Below are 16,086 nucleotides of genomic sequence, written 5' to 3' on the forward strand. Positions count from 1 at the left end.
AGGATAGCGAATATGACGCGGAGGTTAGCCACATGCCCGCTGGCCTTGATGCTATTGACGAGCATGTCATCCATATATACCTCTATTATTTTGCCGAGGTGCTTTGCGAACATGGCGTTCATTAACCACTGGTATGTTGACCCAGCATTTTTCATGCCAAAAGGCATGACATTGTAGCAATATAAGCCTTTGTCAGTTGTGAAGGTAGTGCATTCTTGGTAGCCGGGGTGCATCTAGAATTGATTGTAGCCGGATAAGGCATCCATCATGCTGAGCAACTCATGTCCCGCTGCTGTGCCGACCAACTGGTCGATGTGTGGTAGCTGGAAACTGTCCTTGGGCATACCCTGTTCAGACCCTTAAAGTCTACACACATTCGCCATTTGCCGCTGGGCTTTTTGACCATTACCAGGTTAGAGATCCATTGTGGGTAATTGACTTGGCGGATGAACCCAATGCCTTGGAGTTTTGCTACCTCTTTCCTGATTGCACGATATCTCTCCTCGTCAAAGGCTTTCTTTTTTTGTTTGACTGGATAGAAGGATGGTTTAATGCTTAGCTGGTGCGTAATTATATCAGGGCAAATGCCTGGCATGTCCTCGTAAGACCATGCAAAGACAACGGCGTCTTCTCCAGAAACTGTGTTAGCTTTGCTACTATCTCAGGGGAGAGTTAGGCACCGATACGAACTGTTCGCTCAGGGTGCTCGTCGGAGATGCTGATGACTTGTAGGGATGTTTCCGGGTTGACAGGTTCCTTTTTTACATACTTTTTCTCATCATCCCTGGGGTCGTCAATTTTATCCATTAGCGGTGGGTGGTTTCCAACAGTTAAATTTCATGGTGGCGCATCGATCGTGTCACTGTTGTTGAGTAACATTCTCGTGCCAGCTGTTGGCTTCCTCTTATACAGCCCGTGCCGTTGTGTGTAGGGAACTTCATGAGGAGCATGTACCGGGAGATGATGCATTTCAGCTTGTTGAGAGCTGCTTGGCCAATGATGGCGTTGTAAGAGCTGAAGCAATCTACGATGATGAACTCAGTGTGTACCTTCGCTGTACAAGTACCGATGGATAGGAGCATGTAATCAGAACCCAGCGGTTGTGTGACGTCGCCAGAGAAGCTAATAAGCAGCGGTTCATGGTCCTGTAATGGCTTTCTGTTCCGCTGGAGCTGGTTGTAGCAGTCATTGAAGATGGCATTGACTGTTGATCGCTGTCGACCAAGACTCTTCCCACTGACCATTTGTCGAGTATTGGGTCGATCAAGAATGGGTCGTCGTGGGGGAGATGCACACCACATTCCTCCTCCTCGGAGAAAGTTATGAGTTCCCAACTAGATTTTAGTAGTTTGGCGAATCTCTCGTAGCGGATGTTACAGACTTCTTTAAGGTGGTTGGCGCGTGCATAGCGCTTTCTTGCCCTATAGGACATATTGCTGATGGGAGCGCCGCCATCAATGGTGTTGATCCGCCGGATGGCTAGATATTGGCGATCACCAGTGAGGCTGGCGAACCTTATACTGTTCCAACTTTCCATCCCGATAAAGGGTTTCAATTGCTGTTTTGAGTGCATTGCAACTGTTGGTGTTGTGACCGCTATCCTCATGGTATTTGCACCATTTGATGGTGTTTCTCAGTTTTCCTACTCTCGGGTACTTTCTTGGAGGTGGGGGTGGGATTTGGTTCTTGCACTGATCATATATCTCCTCATGCGAGGTAGTAAGGATTGTGAACACTGCATATTGCTGGGAAGACACTGTTTTCTTGTTGCGGTTATCACCGTGGAAGGAACGATTACCCTTGTTGTGGTATTACTGATCTTTTTGCCGCTTGTCCTGGTAATTTCCCTACTGCCGTTATCTCTTTTTGTCATTTGAGGGTGTGGCGGAGGATTTATCAGTGGTTTCCTGTTGAGAGAAGGAAGGCTGAGTTGTCTTGGCAGGAGTTTGCGAGGGTGGTGGTGTTTCCCCATATGTGATGTACTCTACCTGTGCATGGAGGACTGCCTCGCTCATGACGTGGTTATATGCCGCATTTGGCCAATTGTAATTAAGATGATGGAAGAATGGCCCCTTTAAGAACCCCTACTTGAAGACTTCCAGTGCCATGATCTTGTCAAGGTCGCGGCACCGAGAGGCCGTGACTCTCTACCTTCTGAAGAATGCCTTTAATGTTTCCTCTATGCTTTGTTTGACGCTGAACAACTGGCTTGTGTTCTGGTATCATGCGGCAAGGAGGATGAACCGTAACAAGAAGGAGTCTGATAACGCTGAAAAGGAGTCGATGGACCCTGGTGGGCACTCGAAGAACCAGCTCATTGCCTCACTATCCAGCGTTTTGCTAAATAGGTGGCACAGGGTGTCGTCATCAAACCTGTTGTTGTTGGTTACCTTCTTGAATGTGTCCATGTGTACAAAGGGGTCCGTTAAGCTGCTGTACTGAGTGATTTTTGGCGTTTTTACATATGCTGGCCTCATGGTTTGTAAGATTCTGGTGATAAACGGTCATGGTTTTGATGCAAATAGCGGGTTTGGATTGGCGTTGGGGAGCCTGCATCTGTTCGGAGCAGTCTTTCCTCCAACTATTGCATTCTTTGCAATATTAGGGTAGTAATGTCGACAGCGGGCCCTGCTTGTAGGTTTCGTTGTGCCAAACATTGTCTTGGAGCTAGTGGGTTTCCTTCTGTTTTGGCCCGACCTGCACCAAGGTTGGTGCGCGGATGAGATTCTGCTTCCTATTCCAGCATTAATCGTGGCGAAGGCTATGGACCAAGTCTTACCAGCTCGAGTGGGTTCAATGGCACATGCATCTGTATGACTGGTGCTGGTATCAACCTTCCATCGTTGGGGTGACTACTCCTGGCACTCTATGATTTTCGCTCTGCGCTGGGTTGGCATTTGCTTCAAGCGCCTTTTTTAGTTCGTCAAATCTTGACATTAATGTGGCCACTTGTTTCTGGGCTTCCGCCTTCTCCTTGCGTTCTTGTTCCCGCTCCCTATTTGGCATTTTTACATATGCTGGACTCATGGTTTGTAAGATTCTGGCAGTAAACGGTCATGGTTTTGATGCAAATAGCGGGTTTGGATTGGCGTTAGGGAGCCTGCATCTGTTCGGAGCAGTCTTTCCTCCAACTGTTGCATTCTTTGCAATATTAGGGTAGTAATGTCGCTAGCGGGCCCTGTTTGTAGGTTTCATTGTGCCAAACATTGTCTTGGAGCTAGTGGGTTTCCTTCTGTTTTGGCTCGACCTGCACCAAGGTTAGTGCGCGGATGAGATTCTGCTTCCTATTCCAGCATTAATCGCGGCGAAGGCGATGGACCAAGTCCTACCAGCTCGAGTGGGTTCAATGGCACATGCATTTGTATGACTGGTGCTGGTATCAACCTTCCATCGTTGGGGCGACTACTCCTGGCGCTCGATAATTTTCGCTCTGCGCTGGGTTGGCATTTGCTTCCAGCGCCTTTTTTAGTTCGTCAAATCTTGACATTAATGTGGCCACTTGTTTCTGGGCTTCCGCCTTCTCCTTGTGTTCTTGTTCCCGCTCCCTATTTGCCTTGTGGAGGTCCGTCAATGCCAACTCATACTTGGAGGCGAGGTCTTGGCCTGGCGGCTAGTGACTGTTGCCCGGATGATTTTCTGCAGCTGACTGGGTGTGTGGAATTAGGGGAGTAACTTGGGGTTCAATGCCAGGGTTGATCGGAGTATTGAAGAGTGCGCGGTTAACGTTAGCCGCGGGGTTGGTGGGTTGGAGGTTGACGGACTGGTCCGCTTGCTCGTCGGCGATTTCCCCACTGTCGTTAGTCATTATGGATTTATAGTGGGATGACCTTTTACTCAAGAGTTCCCATAGAAGGCACCAATGTTAATGTCTGAGATTCAGCGATAGCTGAATCTTGTTAATAGGGGTCCAAACCTGGACCGCTACTGAAGAGGTTCTCGTGTTACCTCCATCTGTCAAATGAAATACACACGGCGTCAGAGGGAGACTGCGGTTTGCAGTCTTCTCTTCTCTGATGCCTATGTTAGTCAATGTATTTGTGTTGACAGAATAACATTAGGTAAGAAGTAAATGCGTAGTTAATAAAGAGAGAGGAGTGGACCTTTTATAGGTGAGGAAGAGACTAATCTCTTCCTTACTTTCGAAGTCGGACTGATGTGCTTTTATTCCCAGCTTCTGATGCTTCAGCGAGGTGATCTTAGTGAGGTGATCTTAGCGCGATGCGTGGCGGCTCGTCAGCTGCGATCTTGGGTTGAGCTGGAGCTCAGTAGATAGCCTGTTCGGCGGTGTTTCCGTAGGTCACACCCTTGATAGTTGTTGGTACCGCTGGCGGTGGTATGAGCGTGGCTCATTATAGCTAATTATGGTTTAGGCAAATGTTCATGTAAGTACAGGAATATCTGAGTGATGACCGGTGAAATCTGTGTGATGATCAGTGTGATGACAGCTCTATAAAGGAGTTGAATTATTATTAAGTTAACAACGATCAAGAGGGTTGCTGTGGTGATTCTCAGTGAAGAAGGTATGTTTGTTGTTAAGGTAACAATTAATGAGATGGTAACTGTGATGATCGGAGACACCTATAGAAGTGAGGGCATAAAGTTGTGACGATTACTATGATTTGAATTGTTTGTTTTAATGTAATCACCTGAACTAAAACTATACGCAGGGGTTACTATGAATTGATTTACCTTTGTTTGATTTGTGATTGCATTACTTTCTTCTTGGTTTTACTGTTGAGGGTTTGAATGATTTGAGGGGCCATAGTGGTGACGAGTGTTCCTTGTGGGGAGGATAGGAAGGTGATTTCATTGTTTTTCACCTTTGATGTCACGTTGATGACAAAGGCTTCCTGTGTAGAGGAAAGGAGTGTGATTTTGTAATTCACCGTAGTGCGTTAAAATGGTTTCAAACATTACTTGAGGAGATTTTGTTTGACTGAAATTTGTGTAATTAGATGCTAAGTTGAGAATCTGAGCATTTGGTTTTAGTCAAGAGTTGACCTATGTAAGCATGATATGGAAGGTTATGAAACTGATGGTTGTAGTTGTGAGTTATGTGTTTATCGTTGTTTAGGTTGAGGTGACTTATGAATGTGATTTTGGTTTGTGGTTTTTGAGTTTACTCATACGAGCTTTCTTAAGCTTACCAGGTTTGCTGTGTGGCAACCCGGTACACTATTCGATGGTGTAGGGGTTAATCCTGCAGGTCAGGGAAATTGTGGCTAAAGTTGAGATCTTGTGGCAGCTGTTCAGGTAGGAAGCTAATTTTGTGGCTTTACTGTTGTTAAGAATTCCGCTGTGTAGTAGGCTCTGAGGAGCGTTTACTTATTATTTTGTTATCGCAACTTAATTTGTAAACTTTGCGTAATGTAATTTGTGACTCTAAAGAATTAGTTTATATTGACATTGCGGGTTCGGAACATCGTTGGTTGCCTTGTTTAAAGAAAAAAAATGTTAGTGGAATTTAGTGTTGATTGCTGAACCATCATGCCCTGGGTTCTTGTATTTGATTGATTTTGTATTATTATTTGTAATTGAAATTCAAGGCGTGACACAAACATTAGACATTTAAAGGAGAATCAAGATACTGATTAATGATTTTTCTCACTATTAATGTGTTGTTATATTGAGGATTTGTTGATAGAATAAAGGGACCATAGGAGAGAATGTTTAAATTGTTGAACCTCCTAACTATAATCAAGGTCATGCACGTACAGGTACTCATGGATTAGCTTAGGGGTCATCATTTGGCCCTTCGGCCCCAAACCCTCTAGGCACGCCGGACGCCGACCAGACCTTTGCATTAGGGCGGGCCGGCCCGACCCTTTCTTAAATAGGGTAGGGTATGACCCTTCGACCTGATCCATTTGAGCCTATTAGGGTCACGCCCGAACCGACCCTATAAACCCGCCCAATTAAGCCCTAATAATTTTCTTTTTTTTCTATTTTTTAAATATATTTCTTTTTTTTTCTATAACATACAACTTATCTCTTTCTTTGTAATTGATTTCGTAAGCTATTTTCTTTAATTTTTGTTTCCTTTGTTAAGCAACAATTAAATTTGGAAGATAGTTAATTGAATATAACCACCTTAACTTATATTTATAAATGTTATAAGTTAATTCCAATATATATATATATATATATATATATTAAATATATATGATCAACAAAAAAGAATGAATCTTGTATTACTTATATAACCATTGAGCCACATTTTGAGGAAAAAAATAAAAATAATGTATTTCTTTTCGTTAAATAAAATAAGGTCCTTTTCGACCCATTTAAGCCCTATTCTGAAGGCCGCCCTGACTCGACCCGGCTCTTTAGGCCCTATCGGCTTGGGCCTTTCAGGCGGGTAAGGGTTAACATATTTAAGCCCCGGCCCAGCCCGGCCCAACCCTAAGCCCTAAAATCTAGGGTAGGGCCGGGCTAGATAACCCCTCATTAGCTTTACTATTTCTAACTTGAAAGTGTCGGTTTCCAAGGGTTTGATGTAATGTTAAGAGTTGTTAATTGAGTTTCCATGCAAGATTGGCATCCTAGTGCATGAAGGATTGTAATAGACATGTGACAAGTGAGTCAATCTCTATATAATAAACATGAACAACAAAGAAGACACATACAACTCCAATTAAAAACTTCATCATGAGTTTTCTTCCATTTTTCTTAGTTCCAAATTACTTAAAATGTTTCTTCAATTCCTTAGTTGTTAGCGCTACTAGTTCAAGTCATTTTCCTTCATTTTTCTGGTAACCTAGTATGATTTTAGTTGTTTTCATTGATATTTTTTTGTATCAAATCCCTTTATTTTTCTACCGTATTTTTTTTCTTGACTGTGGTGACCTAAAACTATATCTACACTCCTCCCTTGCTTTTGTTTCTCATGCACAATGGAGAAAGCTAGTTGCTCCCCTCTTCCCTAGTTATCTTTTTCAATATGCTCTCTCTCACAGTTCATCATTATGTCCCTATTTTCCTCTAGTCTCTTCCTACCTTTCTTGACAATTCTCAATCTTAATTTCCTACATACAAGGAGGAAGCTAGCTGCTCCTTTTCCTACGCACACATGAAGAAATTTTCCTTCATTTTTCTTGTAACCTATGATTTTAGTTGTTTTCATTGATAATTTTTTGTATCAATGCACTTTATTTTTCTATCGTAATTTTTTTTTTTTACTTTAATGTCCCAAAACCATGTCGGCAGCTTTTGTTTCTCATGCACAATGAAGAAAGTTAGTGGCTCTCCTCTTCGTTAGTCATCTTTTTCTATATGCTCTCTCTGACAGTTCATTATTATGTATGTCCCTATTATTCTCCCCAGTCTCTTCCTCTCTTTGTTGACAATTCTCTCCCTGTCATGTTAATTTCCTACGTACAAGGAGGAAAAAGCTCCTTTTCCTACCTACAAACAATTATGCAACATGAAGAAAAGTTAGAAAACCATGAGACATGAAAAAATCGATGCGGAACATATTCTTCTGGAGAGTGCCGGTACAGCAACAGCCTCTAGTCCACATCACCCATTGTACCGTAGAAATCATCTTTTCTTTTGTGATAACTAATTCCATTAATCCATTTTTAAAAGAAAAAAGAAAAGGAAAAAAAAGGAAACTTCAGAGGATGGCGATCACGCAGTAGGGCCCCTGGCTTTTCTAGACACGGAGCACAAGAAGGATTAGGAATGTGATGGTAGTATTGAGGATCCAGACATGCCTCTTGGTTTTGGTTAATGCTGTTGCCATGCAATTAAAAAAACAATAAATTAGGGATTATTGGTAAATGCCGTTGTCATGCACAGTGATCATAATGAACTAGTCTTGGGCTTGAAATTTGATCAAAAATAACAAGCAAAAAAAAAAAACAAATTCTGCATTCCATTGACCAATAAGGGTCGTGTTCTCCGTGTTAGGGTCGTTGCCGCTTTTTTCTTGGATGTGTTGAAAAGAAAAGAAAATAAATTGACCCCTACATGATTGAGCCGTTCGTGGTTGACTGGCCCATACAGCTCTCTCTCTCAGTCTCTTCCATACAAATGTATGCTTTCTCCAGATCATCTAGCGCAGAATGATCAAACCAGCAATTATGGGGCTATCACTGAGCTTGTGGACTAGTCGCATGCTTTCGAAACGAGTAATTCTCTTCATGTTTCATATCTTGGTTATTGCCAACTCTTTACACTCTCTGCAGCAGCCATCATCTTCCTGCCATGACGAGGAGAGCTTCGCCTTGCTCCAGTTTAAGCAAAGCTTTGTCATCAACGAATCTGCTTCTGTTGGTGAGGGTGCTTATCCAAAGGTTTTGTCATGGAAACCAGCTGCTGCTAAAGGATGCTGCTCATGGGACGGGGTCGAGTGTGATGAGAAGACAGGTCATGTGATTGGACTTGATCTTAGTAGTAGCTGTCTCTCCGGCTTTATCAGCTCCAACAACACCCTCTTCCACCTTGTTTATCTTCAGAGCCTGAACCTTGCCGACAATGACTTCAATCAATCTCAAATTCCTACTACCATCAGGAATTTTCCAATGCTCCGTTATCTCAACCTTTCTGGCAGTTTCTTTTCTGGTCAAATCCCATCTGAAATTTCTCACTTGCCCAGATTGTTGTCGCTGGATCTATCCTCCAGTATTTATAGGAGTAACGGTGAAAGATCACTGAAGCTAAACCAGTCTGATCTAAGAAGGCTAGTTCAAAACTTAACTAGTCTTGAAAAGCTTCATCTCAGCTCCGTCACCATTTCTGCACCAGTACCCGATTCCATTGCAAATTTATCATTACTGACATCTCTCCTCCTAGAGAATTGTGAACTTCTAGGTGAATTCCCGGTGAGTATTTTGAAATTACAGAATTTAAAATTTCTTAATGTAGAAGCCAATCCAGATCTCACAGTTTCTTTGCCAGTATTTCAACAAACTAGTCCTCTCATGTCACTGAGAGTTTCCGGAACAAGGTTTTCAGGAGACCTCCCTTCTTCAATTGAAAAGCTTGATTCATTGATTGAGTTGGTTGCTGGTGGATGCAATTTTTCAGGGTTGCTTCCATCTTCACTCGGTAATCTTAGGCAGCTGGTTTATTTAGACCTTTCAAATAACACACTTTCTGGCTCAATCCCTGATTCTTTGGCGACCCTTACCCAACTGTCACATCTGTCACTTGATGATAATCAGTTCAGTGGTTACATCCCATCTTCTCTAGGAAACCTTACCCAGCTCACTGAGTTAGACCTTTCTGGTAATCATTTCGGGGGTTCCATCCCGTCTTCCATTGGAAATCTCAACCAGCTCGTAAGACTTTCGCTTTCTATGAATCAATTAACTGGGCCAATCCCCTCTTCACTAGGAAATCTTAGCAAGCTAACTTACTTGGATCTTTCGTCAAATAATTTGCACAGTTCCATTCCTGAGCCCTTATTCAATCTCACGAATCTCGAGATGCTTCATCTAGAGAGTAATAGTCTGAGCGGCAAAGTGAATTTCAACATGTTTCTAAAGCTGCAAAATCTCGTCAGACTGCATTTATCTGGAAATAAATTGGAATTATTGCTCAAAGAGACAAGATTTATGAATGCAACAACAACTTTTCCAAAGTTCATAGCTCTGGGATTGGGTTCTTGCAACATAACAGAGTTCCCAAGTTTCCTAAGATATCAACAAAATTTGCGATGGCTGGATCTTGCTGGGAATGGAATGCACGGCCAAGTACCGAGATGGATGTGGAATGTAAGCACAGAAAGTTTGACACTCATGAACATTTCTCATAACTTCCTTTCCGGCTTTGACCATCCTCCAGTTGTTCTTTCGTGGAGCGGCCTACAACTCTTGGATCTTTCGTACAACATGATTCAGGGATCAGTACTGATACCTTCACCATCCATCGAGTACTATCTAATTTCAGACAACGGGCTAAGTGGACAAGTTTCACCTTTGATTTGCAATCTGACTTCTCTGAAGTACCTTGGTTTGTCAAACAACAAGTTGAGTGGGATGCTTCCGCAGTGTCTCGGGAACTTCAGTGATAATTTGAGAGTTTTAGACCTTAGAAAGAACTCTTTTGAAGGCCATCTCCCGCAAACATACACGAGAAATCTGACGATGTTTGATGTTAGTGATAACAAATTGCAGGGGATATTACCAAGGTCGTTGGCGAATTGTGTGATGCTCCAGTTTCTTGTTCTGTCAAACAATGAATTCAATGATGTTTTCCCCTTTTGGTTGGGGACTCTCCCGGAGTTGAAACTTTTGGCAATGCACCATAATGCGTTCCACGGTGTGATTGAGAAACCTGAAAAGAATCTTGATCATTTTCTTGAGTTGCGCATTCTTGATCTATCTGCCAATAATTTCTCAGGCAACTTCCCCTTTGAATACATCTTCTCTGGAAATGCAATCAAAGGTACCGATTCGTATCGGTTCAGATACATGAGGTTGAATACAACCTCAGATTATGGTTATGGTCCTTCATATGTTGGCGGGTATTGCTCCTTCACTTTGACAAATAAAGGTGTGAACATATTCTATCCCAAGATTCCAGAGAACTTGGCAGCCATTGACATCTCAAGCAACAGATTTGAAGGGAGGGTTCCTGAATTCATTGGGGCCCTGACGGGGCTTCGGTTGCTCAATTTGTCCAACAACATTCTCACTGGTTTGATCCCCTCATCCTTGGGAAAATTAAAGTTGCTTGAATCGTTGGACCTTTCACAGAACAAACTCTCAGGGGAGATCCCTCGACAACTGACACAGATTTCATTCCTTGCAAAATTCGATGTCTCTCACAACAATCTCAGTGGTCCTATTCCTCGTGGAACCCAGTTTGCTACATTTGAGAGTACTTCATATGAAGGAAACCTGGGGTTGTGTGGAGATCCTTTGCCAAAGAAATGTGGCAATGAAGCTCCTCATCAATTGCCACCTTCAACAAAAGAAGAAAATAGTTCTGATTTTGGAAATGAATTGGATTGGATATTTGTTCTGGCAGGATCTGTGAGTGGGTTGCTAGTTGGAGTGGTTCTTGCAGACGTCCTCTTCACAAGGAAGCACGAGTATTTCCTTAAGATTGTGGGGATACTAATCAGACTAATGAAAAGGAAGAGTGAGAAGAGGACTCGGAGAAATTGAGCTTATTTGTTTGCCTAATGCATCTACTCTTTCTTTATTTCTTTCCCCATGTGAATTTGTGTTTCTTTCTTTCTCCTCTGTATTAAGCTTCTTTAGTGTGTATTGAGTTCAAGTACGTAAAAGTTCAGTTCCTTGTTCATCTCATGCAGACGAATTAATGCCTTGTCCAACATCAAGCCATGAATGTGCATATATTAATTGTTTCTGTTCCTAGACAAAATTCAGAACATTCAATTACTGAGAAACAGAATGAATATAGAGTAGACAAAAACATGCTTAATTATCAACTAAATTTGATTGGAGTGTAGAAAAATTCAGAGCTTCTGCCTTCTGCTTGTTTTTTTTTTTTTTGGATAGACTGGGGCCAAAAAGCCCAACAAACAAAACAACTACATGGTTCCTAAAATTAGGAGTTTCACTTGAATCATCTAACAGAGCCTGAGTTACGTCAGAGGGGGGCTGTGCCATAGAATGCAACGCCCAGATCACCATCTAAGCAACATTTGGATAGTATACCAGCAACATTATTCATTTCCATGTAGACATGAACCAAACTATACTCCAAGAAAGAAACTTGAAGGTGCAAACAAGAGTTAATTAATGATGGACTTCAAACTGCATCAGATAGACAAAGGTCTCAGAAAGTCAGAATCATACTCAATCGCCAGTCTTTCAATTCCCAACCTAATAGCCATTTTGAGACCAAGTAAAAGACCCCATGCTTCAGCTACAATCATTTCCTCATTGCCAAATGCCAATGAAAGCAGCAAATCCCTCAATTCACACACCGTAATAGTCTCGGATGACGCCACCAGCTCCAATCTTGCCACTCTGTGAGCTCTTCGCTCCATCGACATTAAGTTTATACCATCTAGGACAAGGTTTGGACGACTTGACAGGAATGAAGCAATTTGTTTTCTCAGCATTACCAATACCCTGAGCATTATACCAAGCTTTGACAGTGTCAATTATACCAAGCTGTGTTCTATGTAGTTCACAGATCTTGTTTGGACTATGGACAATAATTTCACAATTTAGAATAAAAATGAACAAAAGAAAGTGAAACAGCATCATGTCGCTCAATCAAAATTTGAAACAAATAATGAAATAGGAGACAGTGAGAGGACAAACCCAAAAACAAAGCTAGTTCTAGCTATGTAAATGGAAAAGATAATGGGCCAACCTCTTCCCATGAAACTCATAGACATTGTGCAACGTTTCTCTACCACATTCCAAGAAATAAGATGCTTCTCAAGCAAGGCATCAAACAGTGAGCTATCATCTTTTGTATCAACACACTAGAAATAACCACAAAACCCTTCTCATAAAAATAAAAATAAATAAATAAAAAACCACAAAATACTAAACCACTTCATCTCGTGATTCTCATCTACCAACTTCGAGCTAAGCTCATATCTTTGGGTACATGTCCGACACGTTTATGAAACCTCGAAAGGCACATATCCCCTAAACTTTAGTAGTCATTTGTGACACTTAATTTTTTTCAATCATTTCATCGAACACCTTCCATGTACAACCTATCTCCCCAAAATTTACTTATGTTAACAACAATGACGGCTGAAAAAAACAAATGCATGTAAGCGGCAGACTAAGCGTTGCCCACATTGCCAAATTAATATCATGTCCTTCCCAAACGCCGGATCTAAACCATAAGACTTGGCCGAAAGCTGTGAATGTTGTTAGGCCTATTAATGAAACAAGGAAGACAACGTGACACGTAATGGACATGCTTACGTTAATCCGTCCAATGAAAATGGATGCTCTGGCTATCGTCAATTATTTACGTGGTGAGTAACTCAATAGGGTGTGCATTCATAGAAGCAGTGATGAACATTTTTCTAAGTAGTCTCTAACCCTTGAGTAATTTATACGGTGTTGAAGGAAAATCAAGTTTAGTGTGCCTTATCAAACTAGGAATAGGAATAGGAGAGAAGGTTCTAGATTTCCCAATCCTACACGGATTGGTATTCCTTGTAACATTAGATTATGCACTTTGTAATCCCTATATATAGGGCTCCTATTCTCTATAATGAAATACACTTCTCTCATCAATCTCTCTCAATACCAATATACTTAAACACGTTATCAGCACGACTCTAGCCACAAAAAACAGAAAACTAAAAACCCTAAAAAAAAATTCTTCTCACCGAAACCTGCCGCAAGCACTTGCCTGCAATTCTCTGCCTACCTGCGTGCCTACTGCCCCTGCAGCACCTAGCCCCTTGCTAGCCCGCCTGCTCCTGCAGCCCTCTCGGCCTGCCTACCTGCCAGCGAGCCCCTGCGCCCAGTTCGCTGCCCTGCAGCCCCGCGCCCGTGCGTCCACCCCACGCTGCCCCTGCAGCGTCCCCGCACGCACACCTGCGCACACCTGCGCCCGCTGCTGCCCGCGCGCACACCTGCGCCCGCCGCTGCCCCGCGCACACCTGCGCACCCTGCTTCCCTACGCACACCTGCGCACGCTGCTGCCCCACCTACTCACCCGTGCACCTGCAGCCCTACACCACTGCTGCTGCTCCTGCAGTTTGCCTCCGCTGCTCCTGCACCACTACTACCACCGCAGCCCCTGCTGCCCCGCATTCGCTGCACGCCTCTACTAGGATTGCTTCGCTCCATCACGCCTGCATCGACACGCGCGTGATCCAAATACAAGTAAGTATTCAAAAGAGTAAGTTTTTGAAGTTCCTATAATTCGGAATTTATATTTCTTATTCTTTTCTCGGGGACTTGAAAACCTCCCTTCTTCTACATCCCACCTTTCTTATAACGTGGGTTCGATCATTGAAAAGCGGAATCGTGGGGATTCACGCAATTAACGAACTAAGAGCGTTCGTAAGACTTCGGACTAAGAGCGTCCGCAAGCATCGATTTATGACCTAATAAACATCATTGTTTCGGTCTAATCCAATTTTCTTGGAAATCGATTTCTTGGTAGCATAGCTCGGAAATCTTAAATATTTAGTTGTCGTGGAAGTTTTAACTCCGAAACTAATATATTTCTTCTTCTTATTTCAGGATGTCGAAACTTGACTTTCCTGCACTTACCTCAACTGGCTCGGAATATCATAGTTGGGCCACGGATGTTGAGCACCATCTCACTTCAAAAGGGATCCTACCCTTAATTCAAGCTCCTAATCCTACTCTCATATTTGAGCGTACGGCTACGAACAATGCCACCGCCCTCATCTTGATGAGGCGCCACATGGATAAATCACTCCGACTGGAGTACATGGCAATCAAGGATGCTAGAGAATTATGGGTCGCGCTAGAAGAGCGATTTGGTAATATCAAGGATACCCTCCTCCCTGACTTGAAAGTTCAATGGGGCAATCTACGATTCGCCGACTTCAAGTCTGTAGCTGAATATAATTCAGAAGTTCTACGCCTCAAAACCATGTTGGGGTTCTGTGGACAACCCGTCACAGAGCAAGAACTAATTGAGAAAACTCTCTCCACCTTCCCCGTCTCAGCAATTTTGCTCTCAAAGCAATATCGAACGGAATTCGATACTAGACGGATCACGAGATTTCATCAGCTCATTACTATTATGTCTGTAGCTGAAAAGCATGATAATATCCTCGTGAAGAATTATAATTCAAGGCCTATCGGAACTAAGAGCGTTCAGGAGGCGAATTATAATCATGCACCCAAAGGAGGGCGCAAGGAGCGGAACCCTAACAATAAGGGACATAACGGACGTTTTGGTCCATATAACCGCCCTACAAAGGAAGGAAACCGCCACAATGGAGCGGGAACACGTGGCAACAAAAGCCAACGTGGGAGAGGGGGACACAAGGCCGCCGGCCATAGGGGTGGCGCCAATGTCCAACACGGACGCCAATCTCGTCCTCATGCACAAGATGCATCTCAATTCAAGGGAAGAAATCGTAATGATGCATGCCATAGATGTGGATCTATTGAACATTGGTTCAAGCAATGCAATGCAAGCAAACAATTAGCTGCACATTACAAGGCATATAGGGAATTTCGAGAACATGAGACCTATCTTGCCGAAGATGTAGAAGAAGAAGGTGATGATGCACACGCCAATCTCACCATAGCGGACTTTAAATCTGACAAAGAATTGCACAAGGATGCTGCAGATTTTAATTAGTATAGTCCTTTATTTTTTCCAAGAATCATGTAATGGCAATTATGCCTTAAATCAATAACATGACTTATTGTATTAACTTTTTCCCTCTAGGCGTACTCAAGAGTACTTGTGATGTCTAGGCAAGGTTTGATCTGAGAGAACGGTTTTAAAAGTGAGCAACGCTCCACCAAAATCTCACCTTACCTTACCTGGTCACAACAAAATTGAAATTACCGAACGGATTAAGTGACTACGATTTGTCTACTATTTGATTTTATATTGGATTAGATTTTAGTCAAGAAACTTTGATGTAATCATTGGCTATCATTAATAAAGTATCGACTTATTTTATTCAAATGTCTTGGACATATTCTAAATTCGAACTTTATTATTTTTCAGTATGTTTCCCGGAGAGCTCGAATGCCTCGTGGATAGTGCCACTACACATACCATCCTTCGAAACAGGCAGCTATTCCTATGGATGGCGCCTACTCGATCTTCTGTGACTACGATGGCTGGACCATCTCAATTGATTCATGGTCGAGGACCAGCTCAATTTATGTTGCCTAATGGCACTACTTTGAATGTCACCGAAGCTCTTTATGCTCCTAGGGCAGGAAGAACCCTATTGAGCTTCAAAGATATAAGAGCCAATGGTTTTCATGTGGAAACACATTGTGAGAATGGACAAGAGTTCCTTTGCATCACCTCTAATGACTACGGACATAAACGAGTCTTAGAGAAACTTATGTGTCGCTCTAGTGGGTTGTATGCAACCACTATTCGAGTCATTGAATCCAACCATGTCATGAGAGATGATTTATGGGATTCCGACACATATAGGCTTTGGCACGACCG

At 42.7% G+C, this 16,086-nt stretch overlaps 1 protein-coding gene across 1 annotated transcript; it reads left to right on the forward strand.

Moving 5' to 3' along the window:
• Nucleotides 1-8,084: 8,084 nt before the first annotated feature.
• Nucleotides 8,085-11,117, forward strand: LOC112170841 (receptor-like protein 7). Its single transcript, XM_024308130.1, has one exon. It carries the CDS (start codon nucleotides 8,085-8,087, stop codon nucleotides 11,115-11,117), a length of 3,033 nt encoding a protein of 1,010 aa, XP_024163898.1.
• Nucleotides 11,118-16,086: the final 4,969 nt, after the last annotated feature.

Source organism: Rosa chinensis, chromosome 6 (genome assembly GCF_002994745.2).
Source record: "Rosa chinensis cultivar Old Blush chromosome 6, RchiOBHm-V2, whole genome shotgun sequence".
Classification (NCBI taxonomy): domain Eukaryota; kingdom Viridiplantae; phylum Streptophyta; class Magnoliopsida; order Rosales; family Rosaceae; genus Rosa; species Rosa chinensis.